This window comes from Pristis pectinata, chromosome 30 (assembly GCF_009764475.1).
Source record: "Pristis pectinata isolate sPriPec2 chromosome 30, sPriPec2.1.pri, whole genome shotgun sequence".
Classification (NCBI taxonomy): Eukaryota; Metazoa; Chordata; class Chondrichthyes; order Rhinopristiformes; family Pristidae; genus Pristis; species Pristis pectinata.
This window is the reverse complement of record NC_067434.1, coordinates 17,156,960-17,174,852: the sequence shown is the minus strand read 5'-3', so window position 1 is coordinate 17,174,852 and position 17,893 is coordinate 17,156,960. Positions and strand designations below refer to the sequence as shown.

Here is a 17,893-nt window from a genome sequence, read left to right as displayed (position 1 = left end):
GTTTGGCTTGGTGGGATAGGAATAAGAGTCAGGAAGGTGACATTAGCATTTATTGGTGTCATTGTAATAGCTTAACAGATAAATGAAAACATCAGAAAACTTTCTTGTAACCTCACTTTTCCCATCTTTCCCCAGTTTGAGAGACAGGACCCTGTAAATGGAAGGATCACTGAGCGTCAGTTTGGACGAATGCTTTTGGCATATAGTGGTGTCCAGTCCAAGAAACTTAAAGCAATGTTGAAGAGCATCAAAAAACAATTCAAGGATGCAGAGGTAAGGACCTGGCATTACTGACCTGCGTGCTGATGCAGTAGAGCAGAACCACCAGCAAAGATACTGATTGCTTACTTTCTTGTGCTAAGGTTACACCTACAGTATATCCCCACTTTGGGTTTTAAACAAAACTGAAAGTGCTGTGGGTTTCTTTTACAGTAGTTAAATATTGGCATGCTACAGTTGGCAGCACTTTCATCTCTGAGTCAGAAGTTGTGGGATCTTGTACAGTTTCAGAAATTGAGTGTTCAGGCATGGTTGGTGCTCCAATTTATTGACAGAGATGCTGTCTTGGACAGGTGCATCAACCACATTGAAAAAAATTGCATAGAAATGTAAGTTATTTTTCAATTGAATTCTGCCTAAGGTGCTGGTGCTGCCAAAGTCAGAGGATTAAATTTTCAACTCCAAATAGTTTACCAGTAAAGTATCAATGAAGTGAGATTGTTGATGTGTAGCTCTAAAGAAATATAGAGGTTCAGATGGTGCAGTATCAGATATTCTGAGAGCAGTTATGTCTAAATTAAATCTGATCCATTCAGACCTACTAAGAGGTTAAGTTTACCTTTCATTCAGTTTACCTTACATTAAACTGCCCAGGTTTTAAAGAACATTCAATTTTCTGCAACAGTATTTGTGAATTAAAATGCAGAATTCAAGTTAAGAATTCTGACTATTATACAAATATACAAGTTAGGAACAGGAATAGATCACTTGGCCATACAAGCCCACTGCACCATTCTACAAGAGTGGCTGATCTAATTTAACCTCAACTCTGAGTTCCTGCTTTCCCTTGGTAACCTTTCATCCTCTTGTTTATCAAGAAAATATCTGGCTCTGTCTTAAAAAATCTGCATGCTTCCACTGCTGTTTGAGGAGGATGGCTCCAAAGACCGTGACCCTCTGAGAGAAGAAAATATTGTCTCATCTTGCTCTAAAATGAGCAATACCTTATTTTTGAACAGTGATCTTAGTTCTAGATTCTGTCACAAGAGGAAACATGCTTACCACATTCACCATGTGAAGATCCCTCAGGATCTTGTATATTTTAATCAAGTCCTCTCTAACTCTCTTAACCTCTGGCAGATACAGAGCTAACCCAAGCAACCATACCTCATGAGGTAATCCACTCATTCCTGATCTTAGCATAATAAATCTCCTCTGAACTGCTTCCAATGCATTTATATCCTTCCTTAAATAAGGAGACCAATACTGTAAGCAAAATATCCGATATGGTCTCAGAAATGCCTGATATAACTGAAGCATACCTTTACTATTTTCTTGTTCTGTTTTCCAGTTATTAAATGATAACTTTCTGTTTTCTTTCCAAATCATCTGCTAGATGTGCACACTAGCCTTTTGTGAATTATGCAGTAGGACATCCTGAAACCTCTGCATCTTGAAGCTCTACAATCCCTCTCCATTTAGCTCATGCTTTTTCTATATTTCTTTTCAAAATGGGCACCTTCACGTGTTTCCACTAATACTCCATTTGTCAGATCTTTGCCCACTCACTTAACTCATTTGTATCCCTTTTATGGCTGGCTTAAAAACAGATTACCTCCAGAAGTACAGTGCCATACACCTCTAAACTTCAGATTATTAAGTTATCATTGCTGAAACATTTAGCAGGTTTTTTCCAGGGTTTATAAATGGGGAACAACATACAGTCTGCTGGAGGAACTCAGCAGGTCAAGCAGCATCTGTGGGGGGAGAGCAATTGTAGGTGTTTTGGGTCGTAACCCTGAATCTTTCCTTTACAAATAGGAAAACTATTTATCGCTCAGAATTGACATTTTCTCTGCAACTGGCACTTTTTGTTGTACTTGGGCAACAAAGTACACCAAATGTGGTAAATGAAGAAATCTGCAGGCTTTGTCGCAGCTAGTTATTCATCAATTCCAACTGGATTCCAGTATCTTCAGAGCTAGCCCAACAAAAATGTTTGTTTAGTTTTCCAAAGTGGGATACCCTTTCAGGACACTCTGGATTGAGCAGAGAACGAGGCAAGCTAAGAGCTTGGATATGTATTATCATACCATATATAGACCGCTACATTGTTTCCCAGTAACATGACAAACCGTTAGTTAACAGGCTTATAAGTTATGTATGCAACAGAGTAGTGATTCAGCAGTTATTCCAAAGAAAAGGTTAATGTGATCTTCAGAAAAATTACATATTTCTGCTTATAAAAGTAGATGGAGCTGTATTATTCCCCATTTTTCACCAAGCATAGGGACCAAATTGTACAGAGAGACAAATGAGATTGCAGATCCGGAATCTGGAGCAACACACAAAAAACTGGAGGAACTCAGCAAATCAGGCAGCATCTATTGGAGGGAAATAGTCAACGTTTGTGGTCGAGACCCTTCATCTTTCCTATCAGATGGGTAGCATAATCTGAAAAGGTCTCAACTGGAAACATCAACTGTCCATTTCCTTCCATGGATGCTGCCTGACCTCCTGAGTTCCTCCAGCATTTTGTGCATTGTACCAAATTGTACAGCACTATTTAGCATCCATTACAGGCCAGTATCTCTCCCAACACTTGATGAAATATGGGCCCTTGTAAATTTTGGCAGCTTGCACCATTTCAATTTTATAGGCTAAATTTGAGTTTATGTGTGTGTATTTTGACCTGCCAAGAGAATTAACTTGGTACAGTACCTAGAATTATAATAGTCTGAAGTAGCAAGAGAACCACTGTGATTACATGAGGCATTTTACTACCCAATTTATGCTGTACTTAAGCAACTGAGAAGCACTCTATCACTGCTTCCTGCTTTTGTTTGAACTTGCCTACTTTCATTGAAGAAAGAAGATTAATGATTCATTGACATGAATTTTGTGAAAATCTACATTTATTCAGTAAACTCCCCCTTCCCCAAACAAAAACACTCAGATCCAGGGAGAAAACAGCACAGAATCTGAAATTCCAGGTAGGTTAACTGAAACTTGCTCTCCATGTTTTTTTTTATATTTCAGCTCAGATTTTGCTATGACATGGAAGGCCATTTGCTCCACCGAGTCTCTGCGTCACCCCCATTCACCAGCGTTTCCCTGTAACCTCTTTCCCATCAATTCTGTGCTGATTTTTTTTTTCCCTGCCATTTGCCTACAAATTAACCTACTAACCAGCATATCCTTGGGAATGTAGGAGGAACTCTGGAGAAACCCATGTGATTACAAGGAGAACATGCAAACTCCACACAGACAGCATCTGATGCGAGGATACAAACCCATGTTGGAGCAGTGTGGCAGCAATACTAGACACTCTGTTGCTTTTTCTTGCTATTCTGTGCTTCTAAAATGTCCTTTCTCCGTGCTTGTGACTATCATTTTTTAAATATTTATTTAATGCAAAATGGAACTATTTTAGGACCCAATACATACAGCAATCTATTGACCCAGTTTCTTGACAATGCATGAACTGCCATTTTGACTTTAGCCTTTGCTGTGTATTGACACTTGGTTCTCCATTTCACAATAAAGATGGGTGAAGAGAAAGACGACAAACTTGGGCTACATGGATTTTCAGATTATGCCACCCATCTGATAGGAATTCATTCCCTTGTAAAATAAATTGTTGGGGAATGGATGGTTGTATGTGTGGAGGAATGTTCAATAATAAAAGGGGATTATCATTTTCAGTGCAGCCCTTTGGAGCTAGAATGCAATTTTCTTGACTTGAAAAGTTTTGGTTGATGTCCCATTTTCCATAATTACTTCAGAAATTTCTTCACACAGAATGTACAGATGCGCAGATCCTAGCTCTCCATTGCCTCATTAGAGATTCATAGCATCCTGTTTAAAAACAATTAGCAATATTAACACAGAGGCAGGAAGGTAAAATGTAAAATTTGGACAGAGCCATAAATCACTAAGTACCAGTGTTCCGTTTCTGGCAAATTCCTTTCATTTCATTACTGTAAACCTCCTGTGGTAAAGCGTCAAGTAGTACATTGAATTATGGATAATAAAGTTACATCATGTAAAAGAAAATATTATTTTGCAGTGATGGAGCTTTGGTTCAAGTCTGTCGGGTCCTCTTATCAAACAAGTATATTCAACTGACCCAAGGCTTAATGAGACAATGACAGTTTCGGGCCGCACTCCACTAATGCTTGGTGTCATGGAGTCAGAGTTACACAACATGGAAGCAGGCCCTTCGGCCCAACTCATCCATGCCAACCAAGTTGCCTTCCTGAGCTGGTTCCACTTGCCTGCACTTGGCCCATATTCCTCTAAACTTTTCCTTTCTATATACCTGCCTTTCAAACATTGTAATTGTACCCACCTCTACCACTTCCCCGGCAGCTCATTCCATGTATCCACCACCCTGTGTGAAAAAAGTTGCCTCTGAGGTCCTCTTTAAATCTTTCCCCTCTCACCTTCAACCTATTACCTCTAGTTTTAGACTCCCCTACCCTGAGAAAAAGGCAGTGACCATCCACTTATCGATGTCCTTTATAATCTTATAAACTTCTATAAGGTCACCCCTTAGCCTCCTTTGCTCCAGGGAAAACAGTCCCAGCCTATCCCATGTCTCCTCTCAAACCCTCCAGTCCTGGCAACAATCTTGTGAACCTTCCCTGCACCCTTTCTGGCTTAATCACATCCTTATCCTGATCTTGGGGCACAGCAAGCTAATAGTGAACTGGCAGTTACAGAGTCGTGGAGTAATGCAGCAAGAAAACAGGCCCTTCAGCCCAACTAAGGCGGTCACCTGAGCTAGTCCCATTTGCCTGTGTTTGGCCCATATTCCTGTAAACCTTTCCTATCTATGTACTGATCCAAATGTCTCAAAGGTTCCATAAGGGACTTTTGAAATTTTATTCATTACTTAATTTAAATAATTTTCAACTGTTTTTGAATGTCTTTCATTATCGGAAATATTGAAAGACTGAACAAGTCACTGAATGCTTGCTGCCTTTGACAGCACAAACTCTCGTAGATTGTAAGAGCAGTTCTGGGGGCAGGTCCCTGAGATGCATCATTTAGAGCCCTGGTTAGTATTCGCAGTCCATCCACACCTGAACTTACTGTGGAACTGAGCATCAAGATCATTGGCTGCTGCTTGGCTGCAATTGTTCAGTACCATCGTAGTGGTAGCACTGTGAGTAGGGGTGGGGTTGGGTGCTCATCAAGCACAGGTAGCAAGTCAGACCGAGCACAGTCTAGCCATTGTTTACATCTAAAGCAACTGATGACAACTGATACCAAATTTAATATATTAGTTATGGATAGTTTATATGGAATGTCAGTCAGGCACTGAATGAAATTTTTTATTTGTAGTTCAATAGACAATGTTTCAATTTTATCTGAATTTCTGTCACTAAAACTACTGACGTGGCATTATCTCCTGAGAATCTCTTCTCTAATACCCTTCATGATTGACTACCTCATTGCACAGAGATTCTCTTTGGGAGCTTCCAATATAAAATGTTCAGTGGCATCTCTGTCACCTTCTCAGAAACAGCTACCTTCCCTATCACATTTTTTTTCTCTTCTCCTCTTGAAAAACATTAGCCTCTAGGATCTTAGCACTGAAGTTTTGATGGTAATTGCCAGCAGGCCATCTCACTGTTTTCCTACTGCAAACCCAGGGGTTCAGTAAACAACTTGTACGCCACTACCATTAAATGGACAGAGATGTACAATTAAGTGCATTGAATTTATTGGCTTTGACAGAGATTCTTCAGAAAGGCACAGAAGAAAAATCCATTCTGAAATAAAGATGTGGGGAGAAACAACCAAAAGCTTAGTCAAAAGTTAGGTTGTTTGGAGGATATTCGGAAGATGAGGGGATTGGAACAGAAGAGGGAAATTTAGAGCATAGGCTTGTAGCTGCTAATGCCAATATCATGAGTGCAGAGTTGATCGTGAAATCAAAAGATGGAAAGGTCCTGCAAATGCTGTGCCTTTCTGAATACACAAGGTTACAAACTGTACTATTGATTGTGGGTATTAAAACTGATAATAGCTCTACATGTGGAGTGTCTGCTGTGCACAATGGTGCAAGGATTACACAGCACAAAACATGACACTCTTTACTCCAATTTGGAGATGAGGCAAAAAGTTGCCTGAAAGGATGCAGAACATGAAGATGGGAATGGGGGCTTAATTGATTTATTTTCAAAGGAGCTGGAGAGAAATTGATTTCTGTTGAATAGCATCGGGGATTATAGACACTGACAACAGATTTTGTGTTTTTGAAAAGAAAACCATATTTAAACCAGATGTTCAGAAGAGAAAGATGGAAGGCTCATGATTAAAATTATCATAATAGTAATTTAGTGGGTTTGATGGATCAAATGGCTTTTTACCCACTGAAGACAATAGAATTCCCTCATTTCAATACAAGTTTTTTCTCTCTGCAGGGCATTACCTTTGAAGAGGTTGAAAATTTCTTCACTTTCTTGAAGAACATCAATGATGTGGACACAGCATTAAGTTTCTATCACATGGCAGGGGCTTCCATTGATAAAGGTACAATATGCTAATTGGATATTTGAGTTTGTGAAAATATAGTAACGCTGATAGAGATTTAATACTGCTTTATTCTTGCATTGGTTGCTAGAGTTTGTTTCTAATTACTAATATAAGTCTCTGTCCTTTTCCTCCTGGACTCCCTGTACTTTGCCACACTACAGGAAGGATATGGAGGCTTTGGAGAGGGTGTGGGAGAGGTTCACCAGGATGTTGCCTGGATTAGAGAGTATTAGCTATAAGGAGGGGTTGGACAAACTTGGATTGTTTCCTCTGGAGCGTCGGAGGCTGAGGGGTGACCTGAAGGAAGTATATAAAATTGTGAGAGGTATTAATAGAGTAAATTTTTTTCCAGGGTGAAAAGTTAAGTACTAGAGGGCATAGGTCTAATGAAAGTGGGGGGTTGGTTTAAAGATTTGTGAAGCAAGTTTTTCTTTTACACAGAGAGTGGTGGGTTCCTGGAACATGCAGCCAGGGGAGGTGGTCGAAGCAGATACGATAGTAACATTTAAGTGGCATTTAGGCAGACACGTGAACAGGCAGGGGATGGAGGGGTATAGACAATGTGCAGGCAGATGGCATCGCTTTAATTTGGCATCATGGTCAGCACAGACATTGATCCTGTATTTACTATGAATTAAACAGCTCAATGGTTCAGGGAAACGTGGATGGTCGATGTGTTTTTGTAGTGTAATAGTTCAGACATACAAGATCCTGAGGGGCCTTAATAGGCTAAATGTTGAGATGTTTCACCAGTGGGGGAGTTGTAAACAAGGGGACATAGCTGCAAAATAAGATACTGGTCATTTAAAACTGAGAATATGTAGAAATTTCTTCTCTCAGTGAATCTCTGGAACTCTCCGCCCCCGAGGGTGGTGGAGATCTATTTAAGAGGAGATGGATAAACATTTGAAGGATTGCGGAATTTGGGGTTATGGCGAGCTGGCAAAGATGAGGAGTTGAGACCAGCATAGATCAGCCATGATCATACTGAAATGGCAGGGCAGGCTCGAGGGGCCTGGTGATCTACTGCTGCTCCCATTTTCTTGTGATCTTGTTTATTCCAATAAGTAGAAATACTGATTGATTTTTTAAAAAAAAGCATAAAGAAATTTTGTCACAAAAGTAAATACTGAAAATATAAAACAAAAACAGTAAATGCTGGTCATACACAACAAGGTGGGCAACATCCAAGTATTTCCAGGATTCTGAATTTTACTACAAAGTTCTTTGTACTTCAATTTCTATGAAACATAACTTAAAAGCTACCTCCATTTCTGATTTGCCATCCTGTATAAGCAATTTGCGTTTATCTGTGTTTTTAAACCACGATATCAACAGTTACAATTTCTTTAAACATGTTCATGCCTTTACTAATTACTACAATGTAAAGTCTCTGGCCATCATTAAGGCCAAAAATGTAGACCATCTATTGGCAAAGCCAATAGAATATTGAACTCTCAATTAAGTTGTGGAGCACTGTGATAAAACGGGGTACTGCATCCTCTTCTGGTTACAGTTCTTATGCAATAGGCAAAGTGTATCATCCCTCATGTCAGGGGTTTGTTTTATGAGGCAGGACTGAAGAAGCTTGGATTGTTAAACCCTGAATAAGAAGCAGGATGTGTACAAGATTCTGAACTGCGCAGAAAGTTATTTTGAATAGCAGGAGTAGGATATGGGGACACAGTTCAGAAAGACAAAAGGCAAATTGATGATTCATATTAAGAAGCAAGAAACATGACTGGATGTCTGGGTAGAACATTAGAGGCCAAGCTGTGGATGTACATCTTAAATTGCCAAGTAAATGCATATTGTGATTTGATGGCTATCAGAGGTGTACTGAAACTTTAAAGGGGTCTTTATTAGAAATTAAGGACCTGGATTGCAATTAGCTTCGCCCCTCTGCGATTCAAAAATTAATGTAACCGGCCTCAAATAGAATTTTGACTTCTGTTGTTCATAACTGTGGATAACAGGAAATCAGAGAGTATCAGATCCAAAGAGAAGATGTATGAATTGGTCCAAGAACGCCACAAACCTAAGGACTGAGAATAGTTTCGAACTTAGCAAAGGAGGACCAAGAGAATAATTAAGAAAAGGAAAATGGTGTATGAGAGTAAGCTTGCAGGGAACATAAAAGGTGACTAAAAGCTTCTGTAGATTGTGAAGAGAAAAAGAAGCAGTCAGAAATTTATAATGAGGAACAAAATGGTAAACTTACTGAGCAAACACTTTAGTTCTATCTTCAAATAACCTTCCAAAAATGTTAGGAAACCTGGGGTTGAGAGAGAGAAGGAGGAGATCCATATTAGTAGGGGAGTCGTACTGGGGAAATTGATGGGGCTGAAGCCTGATAAATCCCAGAGGTGCATTAGTCTATATCCCTTGAATACTTGTAGCCCTAGAAATAGTGGATGTAAGAGTGATGATTTTCCAACATTCTTTAGACTCTGAATCAGTTCCAGTGGATTGGAGGGTAGTTAATGTAACACCACTATTTAAAAAAAAAGGAGGGAGATGGAAAACGGAACCAGTTAACCTGATATCAGTAGTGTGGAAAATTCTAGAGTCCTTTATCAAAGATGTAATAGCAGAGTATTTGGAAAACACTCAGAGGATTAGTCAAAATTGCCGTGGATTTACAAAAGGGAAATTGTGCTTGATGATTTTTTTTTTAGGCTAACTTGTAGAATGGATGAGGGAGAACCAGAAGGCTTTTGATAAGGTCCCACATAAGAGATTAATGTGTAAAGTTAAAGCACGTGGGATTGGGAGTAATGTACTGACATGGATAGAAAAGTGGTTGGCAGATGGGAAACGTAGAGTAAGAATAAACAGGTTCTTTTGAGTGACAGACAGTGACTAGCGAGGCATCACAGGGTTCAGTACTTGGACCACAGCTATTAACCATTAAGTTGGGAGAATTAAACGTTGCAGACAACACAAAGCTGGATGGCTGTATGAGCTTGGAGGAGGATGCAGGGAGGCTCCAGTGTGATTTGGTCAAGTTGAATCAGTGGGCAAATAAAAGGCAGATGCACTATAATGTGGATAAATGTGAGGTTACCCATGCTGGTTGCTAAAATCTGAATGGCAACAGATTCGGGAAGGGAGAGTTGCAATGTCACCTGGGTATCCTTCTACATCATTCAATGAAATAATTATTTTAGTGCAGTAAATGGTTAAGAAGACAAATAGTATGTTGGGCTTCATGTTGCAAGGATTTGAGAAAGAGCAGGGATATCTTACTGCAATTGTACAGGGCCTTGGTAATGCCACTCCTTAAGTATTCTGTGCAGTTTTGGTCTCCTATCTTACTCTGCAGGGAGTGCAGTAAAGATTCACCTGGAATGGCAGGCTATGAAGGGAAATTAGGACAATTGGACATCTATTCACAAGTGTTTAGATGAAGAGGGGGGAACCTGCTTGAATATTGTAAAAATCTCATGGGAGAGGATAAACTAGATGCAGAAAGGATATTCCTGATGGTGGGCAGGTCCAGAACTAGGGATCACAGGCTTGGGATATAGGCTAAGACTCATAGGACTCTGAGGAGAAATTTCTTCACCAAAAGTGGTGAACTTGTGCAGTGCTCTACCACAGAGTGCAGTTGAGGCCAACTCATTAAGTCTTCAATGAAGAGTTAGAGTTCTAAAGACCAAAGAGATCATGGGAAATGGGGAGAAAACAGGGTACTTTCCTGTTGTTGTATTTTATGTTTAAGCAGGTTCTGAACAGATTTTATTTTGAGGATTCAATGCCTGAGCTTTGAAAGGAGCCATTAGCAGCTTAAAGTTATAGTCATACAGTCTGAGTACATGTCAAGAATTTTAACCTTTTTGCTCAACAGCGACCATGAAGCAGGTTGCCAGGACAGTGGCAAAGGTGGAGCTTTCTGATCACGTTTGTGATGTCGTCTTTGCTTTGTTTGATTCTGATGGTGAGTGAATCCAAAAAAAGTCCTAAATACTTTAATATACCCTAGTTCCCAGCTTTCAGTTGCCTCTCTTCTGATACTAGTTTGGAGAGATAGCATTCTAAATTTCTATTGCTAAACCCCTCTGGTTCTCTATCTCTTTGCTTCCCCAACCCCGCCCCTGCCCTCTTCCAAACTTTAAAAACCTCTTTAAAATGTATTTTTAACTCTTTACTTGTTCCTTCCCTCAGTGCTTCAAATCTCACTCCTATTTCCTGCTCTGTGTGCATGCTCCTGTCATCAAGCTTGTGAGAATATTCATCCAGCACTGTGTGTGCTCAATATATGTCAATAGTCTGTATTAAGTGGCTAGCAGTTCCCAATGGAGCTGCCTACATTCCATTAATTAAATTTCAGGAAACTTGGGACTCCTGTACAACTGTGTGCAAATGTACGAAGCCCAAACTTCCCAGGGGTGTTTGCCGGTGATTTTCTGACTCTCTTTCAATATTGAAAGCTTCTTGGCATCCGGCAACTGAATGCCAACTTTCCCAAGCTGCATCTGGCAGAGAATCAGAATTTTCATTTATTTCAGTGAAAGATTGACAAGTTTCAAATAATTTAGATTTTTTTAAATCAGCCAGGAAAACTTAATTTAAAGAAAATATAATTTTAATGGAAGATTAATTTTTGAAATTTCTGCATGTCAGACATTCACAAACATTCAAGTTGTTTGTGGACAACACCGTAATACTGCAGGTAGCAGAGCTCTCTCACAGCTCCAGTGGTCCGGCTTCGATTCTGATCTCCAGTGCTGCGTTTGGAGTTTGCACGTTCTCCCTTTTGACAGCCTGAGTTCCTCTGGATGCTCTGGTTTCCTCCCACGTCCAAAAGATGTGCAGTTGATAGGTTAATTAGCTACTGTAAATTGCCCCTAGTGTTGGTGTAGTTTAGTTGGGAGAATCAGGAGGTGTTAATGGACATGTATAAGACAATAGGTTGCAGGGAGATAAGTGGGGAAGTAGAATTGATGGCACTGTTCCTAAAGCCAATGTAGAGCCAGATGTTGTAAGGAAACACGGAAACTTTGACAATCAGTTATGACTGAGGTATAACTGAAACAATTGAAAAAGCATTTCCGTGAGTTTGGCTTGTTTAGACCCAGCCACATTATAACACTACATCCAGAAGGCCCTGTACTTCCAGGGCCTCACCAACAGGGTTGGAGCTGGCTTCTTTCAGGAAGTTGCCACTTGAAGTTGCACAGACTCCACAGGTAGGGAAGTGGCAAGTGTTGCCAGCCAGCTGTGGCCAGGAAATTCTGGGCTCTTGTGTATCAAGATATACACTTCCCTCTTGCCTAAATCATATTCCACTCTTCTAAATGTATTAGGGCCAGTTCCTGGTGTATCAGTAAAAACACCTGGTGTTCTGAGCCCAGCTGTTAACATGACCATAATCCCCATTAGGTCCTGTGAGTTTCACACCTTTCATGTACTCTATTTGTTAAACTCTTTAAACCTTGGTCCTGCTACCAGAGTTTTGCTGAATCACCAGTTTAAACCAGTCAAGTTTACCCATTATAAATTGATAATCTTTAGAAAACTGTTTATCTGATGGACTCCTTCTACATAAAGACCCTGACATGTGATATTTATATAACCCCATTGTTCTTGGCTCCTTCAGTGAGTTTTATAGAAACTCTTTGGGCCCTGATCCTACGATAAACCCATCTAAATGTTCTAATTATAACAATCATTACACTTCATCTCTTTGGTTACCATAGCCTTGTCTTCCTTTCTGTTCCAGCAGTAGGTATCTTAATCTCCCATAGTCTCAGAGCACATTGAAATTAACACCAGATGATTACTATATCTAGCAGCAACAGACAGAGTTTGCAGTCACATCAAACATGAGGAAATATAAAATCATCCTTTTGAACTCTAATTCTATGTGGCTTTATTGCTGTAGACGTTATAAAAATGAAATTAAAAATAGAACATGCTGGAATCACTTGGTGACAAGGTAGCCCAAAAAAAGAGTTCATTTTTCAGGCCGATGACCTTGCATCTGAACTGAAACATCTGCTCTCTTTCCCTTTCTACAGATGCTGCCTGACCAGAATTTTCTGTTTTACATTAGGAAGTACATTGTTCCAAACTGCAGCACTTTGTACATCTGTTGAGCTACCGGGCAGCACCTGCCTTTGTGACTTCGGAAGCTTAGTAGTCAATTGGGAGGGTAGGGTTTGCAGAACCAGCAGTGAAAATCCAATCCTAGCACAAGAAACTTCAATGCTTTCTGCATGATATTTCTAAAATGTATCTTTTATGCACTATTTTAAATAATGAATTGTGCAGAGAGTACATCTTAATATTTTAACACATTGAGATATCCTATACCTGCATAATTTGGACTGAAGTTCTGCAGAATTATAGATGCTCTGGTGGTACGGTATGATGTTTTTAAAGTGTGTAATGTTATTAGTAGTTATTTTAAAAACTCTAGAGTCTGGATGGTGTTGTAGGTTGCAACATTGGCCTTTTAACCTGGGAGCTGTCTGATTTGCATCCATTGCCTTCAGCCAGCCTTCCTGACTGATTGCAGTCCTTTATTCTAAACTTGCCTTTCACAGCCTTGAACTGGCGCCCTCTCATCCTGCTGCCCTGTTGTATCTCAGTGTATTGTTTCATGGTTCCTTTATCAGTCTTGTTTTGTATCTGTACTTCTCTTTTAGAAATTGAAGAGGCCAGCTCGTCAATTTGTTTGTGATCTGTCTAAAATGTGGATCAGATCGGTTTCTTGTCACTGTTTAACTTTTAGAGCCTGGGTCCACTCTGTTCAGCATCTAGAACTATTTCTTTAATTAATTCTCAAAAAAAAATCAGTCAAGAGCATTCACTCGTACAAACTCAGGAGTGTCTGCTCCCCAGGATTCCTCGCTACCTTAAACTAAATGAGAGATCTAGAACATTGGTGTACTGCCTGATCCTGATCTAGGCTTCCACTAACATCCAGTGCCATGTGTCGTCTCTATAATCAGCCCAAGTGCAAATCCTGCTGCTTCCCTGTGACCTTGGCTTCTCTCTGTCAGTAGTAACTTCCCTCTGTATTAGAAACGGGGATATTCCAGCTTGGACCATTTGGCAACTGCTGTCAGAACAATTCTCTGCTTCTTTTCCCTTAACTGGTTACCAATCCACAATTATGTCATACTCACTTTATGAGTCAGTGTTTCATAGAGCTTGCATAAAGTCTGCCCTTTTTAGAGAATGTTCATGATTTTCACCTGGCTGCTTTCCCAGTTTGCTCTTAGTCCCATTTTATTTTCTTATTGCTTCAGACCGTTGTGGAATCATGTCAGACCATTCCAGTATGAATTCGTTTGGCTCACTTTTACAGTCAGTGTTTAAATGTCTTCATCACTAGAACCAAAACGATAGAGTGGTTAAAACACCATTTAAAATTTGCAATATAATGAAAAGCATTGACCATTAAGTCTTGATTAAATAAATTAAATGCTGTCACGACCACTAGTTCTTAAATCTGTCTCTCCTTTCTCAGTCCATGAAATATGAGAAAGTCTGGGAAGGTCGTCCCAGTGTTTATTCTATGCAGGGCTGCTTCTGAGCATTATAGAGTACCTGAAAGGAATAATGATAAAGGAGAAATTCTCTGTAGAAAGCTAAATGGTGACTTGATGAGCCAGCTGGAAGTTCTGTGAGAAACCCCTGAGCTCACATCAGTAAGAATGTTTGGTTAGTAACACAGGCAGCTGTAACAGGAGAGTAAATTAGTTCTGTGAGCCCCGTATGTTTATTAGATGTTGCCTTAAACCAGTGCTGCTAACAGGGGTTGAGTAACCAAGCCAGGTGCACCAACACTCAATTATTGTCGCTTGATCTAAAATAGATGTTCAAAACATGACTCGGTGGCTATGGAAGAGACATGTATAGCAACTCTATTCACTGTAAAATGCTAGAGGACATGAGCTATGAATTAGGAATTTAAGAGTAAGATGGGAATTCGTAGAACTATTTTGTGTAATGGATTTGTGGAAGAAGTTGCATGGAAATGCCAGTGAAGCGGTCGATGTAAATAAATTCCAAAGCAATTAACTATAACGGTGAGAGCTACAAGAGATTAGAAGAACCATTGACTGCTTATTCATTGCACCGTAAGATTCTCCAGTAATCAGATTTGTAGAGTGTATGTTGCCGCTGTTCCCCAGAACAAGGAGCAAATGCATCCTGTGTCACTGCTCAGTTGCTGCGATCCTGTAATATAAAAACATCTGACAGATCAGGTAGACTCATCACAGGGCAGCAAAATCTAAAGAGAAAATAGCTTTCCCAGAGCGTTTTAACTCAAGCTGCAATATGCTAATCCAGGAATCCCAAAGCACTGAACTGAATTGTTGCTCTCGATTATACACTCACTACCTGGATTGGGCTTGATCTCAGAATCGACAGCACTGCCAGTGAGGCAAACTAAAACTTGGGAGAAGCCGTGTGCTCGATAATAGGAATTAATGTAGATTCTATCGGTGTTTGCACTCCAATCAGTGTTCAGAAAATTTCTGCTAACTCCACTTTTCACTAAACTCATCCAGTCCCTTGGATCAGATTGCATATTGCATCCTGCCAGCCTGTAAAAGTGCAAAAGATAATCTTCCAGTTCCACTCACAATGTTTCTGAACATTTTCACAGCAAATAAAGGACATTCTGATTTCCTTGTTGAATGTATTCAGTCAGTGCAAGGATGTGTGGCTAATGGTTCAGGTTATTGATAGAGGTTTGAAACTGTCTTTCAGGTAATGGTGAGTTAAGCAACAAAGAATTTATCTCCATTATGAAGCAACGGCTAATGCGTGGTTTGGAGAAACCCAAGGACACAGGCTTCACACGGCTTATGCGCGCAATGTGGAAATGCACTCAGGAGACTGCCTGGGACTTGCCTTATCTATCCAAGTAAAGAGAAAATAGAAATGACTCGGTTACAAATCAGCCCTGGGCATCTTTGGCATCTAATCTCCTGAGGACTGAACTGAGATGTACTGATGTCTTAACTGATGGAATGTTTGAGATTTTATTTTCCAATTCAGATGTCTTTTTCTTTTAAAATGTGGGATGTTTGCATGTCAGGTACTAAATGTTGTCCAGTAGACACAAAGGAGTAATTTACTCCAAAATGTTGATAGACTAAAGAAATCTATTTGTTTTGAGCTGTCTGCAGTCAACATGCTCGGGCCAATGTTGGCAGTTACTTTAAATGGGCTCAATTACTATGATGCTCACAATCCATCAAAGTAATGAAAGTAACCCCATTACATAGCTTCTGGTCACGTGGGGTCTCTAATGCAAACACATGCAGTGTGCTGCAGGACTTGTTAGATTCAAGGCATTCCTGACTGTGCTGCATCTTACTCTCACAGAACATGTACCATCAGACTCCTCAAAATGATGCCACTGGTCTTCTCAATGTAGGGTGTGTATACTGGGAGTAGAACCACCATCTTGCCCTTATCCCCACCATATAGATCTACTGGCCACATTACATGGGGAACCAAAAAGTGTAAAAAGAGGGTTTTGAGATCTTCATCCAGTTTAAAAGCTGGTTGCAATGTGCCAATTGACCACCTCCATTGTAAGTTTAGAAAGCTAAGATCAGAGATTCTCAACATTTTTGCTCCTTGCATCCCCAACAACCCCTCGCCCAAACAAACATGTAGTTTATGCTGTCAGTTCACATTTTGCATGCTTGGTTTATGCACACAAATGCACTTGAACGTTGTATCCAGTAAGGATTTGGGTTTGTAAATCCATATCAGTGGTGGAAGGTCCAAAGGAGATTGTGGGAATAGAATAAGAATGAAAGCTGGCAGCAAAAGGAAGAGATTGAGTTGGGCAGAGCAGATTACTAATGTCACTGCACAAGCGTTGTAAACTTAGGAAAAATAGAAAGGCAGTGGGGTTAGGGATCAGGTTTGGAGGTCCAGATCAGTTGATAAACAATCCATCTGTCCAGGGTGTGGCCCAGAGGTGTTAAATGAAATAATGTATTTTAGATAGACCTTTTGTAACCAAAGGTACTCAGCCGAGAACACCTGGTCTGGAATTGTAGACTCAGTACTCGAAGTGGGGCTTGAAATCAGAGTTGACCGGTACTGGCAAGGCAAACAGTCACTAGGCAGATTCTTTGTACCCAGTACTGAATGATCTTTGCTTTTGATACTGAGGAGTTGTGTGGTTTTAGTGCTCACTGAATCTCTGCTTGATGCACTTTTCTTCACTGACTTGGATCATGTCAACTATTAGATCATTTTTCTGAAATGTGATAATGCAAGAGTGATCAGGAATTTTGTTGTGATTATTGTAGATAGGAGCTTCTGTGCAATGATTTTCTGCATCCTCCCCCCCCACCCCCCAAGAGTAGTACATTGGCTAATGAATTCCTGACTTATAAGGCTGCTCCTTTAAGGCATTGATATAAAATAAAGTATAATGTTTTAAATCTTCAGAAATTATTTGAAACTACACTTTCGTTTCATTTAATTGTAGGTCTGACCTCTGCTGACGAGCATTTCATCAACATCTCTTCCCTCAGTCCCTCGGAGCCAGAGGCTAGAATTTCTCATTCCAGTTTTAATGTTATGGATTTGTGTTTGCCGTTACTGCTCAAGCAGTTCTTGCTGCTGCTACCAATATAGAAGTCTATAAATTACTGGCAAAGTCAGCTGGCAAACCTTTAATGCATTTGTATGAACTCCAGTGTATGCCATTTTACTCACTGTGTTGACATGTATTTTATAGGCAGAGTAGCCTGTGTCGTTTCAATATTTACTCATCAATTGAGAAGGGAGTCTTTTTTCAGGTAGTTCTTCAATAAATACAAAATGTCAAAACAAAAAATTAAAGTCTGTTACTGTCCCTTTATTTTAAGGTATGTATTCTTTTGTGTCTCATTCACCATGATTTACTGATTTGACTTTTACCAGCCCTCAGCTAACTGAAATGTGGGCATTTTACTATCCTCCGTATATATTTGTTTGCTGAAATGAAATAAAAATGTTGCTCAAAAAATGTTCAACCACTTGCCCAAATCCACACAAATGCCTTAATCAAGTGACTGCAAATTTTAAGCACTGTAATAGGGAGGCCGGGTATTACACTTCTAACTCATGAGCTTGCATCATTTGAGAGCCCTGTTGC

The 17,893-nt window shown here is 39.9% G+C and overlaps 1 protein-coding gene across 4 annotated transcripts in view; it reads left to right on the top strand.

Moving 5' to 3' along the window:
- Positions 1 to 17,597, top strand: part of micu1 (mitochondrial calcium uptake 1) — a 94,666-nt gene extending 77,069 nt beyond the window's left edge. For all 4 annotated transcript variants that reach the window (XM_052041309.1, XM_052041310.1, XM_052041311.1 and 1 more), the window contains 5 exons: positions 136 to 273; positions 6,654 to 6,762; positions 10,616 to 10,705; positions 15,496 to 15,652; positions 17,243 to 17,597. In XM_052041309.1, coding sequence (XP_051897269.1) covers positions 136 to 273; positions 6,654 to 6,762; positions 10,616 to 10,705; positions 15,496 to 15,652; positions 17,243 to 17,258 — 510 coding nt within the window. In that variant the 3' untranslated portion in view covers positions 17,259 to 17,597. The remainder of the gene's footprint in view (positions 1 to 135; positions 274 to 6,653; positions 6,763 to 10,615; positions 10,706 to 15,495; positions 15,653 to 17,242) is intronic.
- Positions 17,598 to 17,893: the final 296 nt, after the last annotated feature.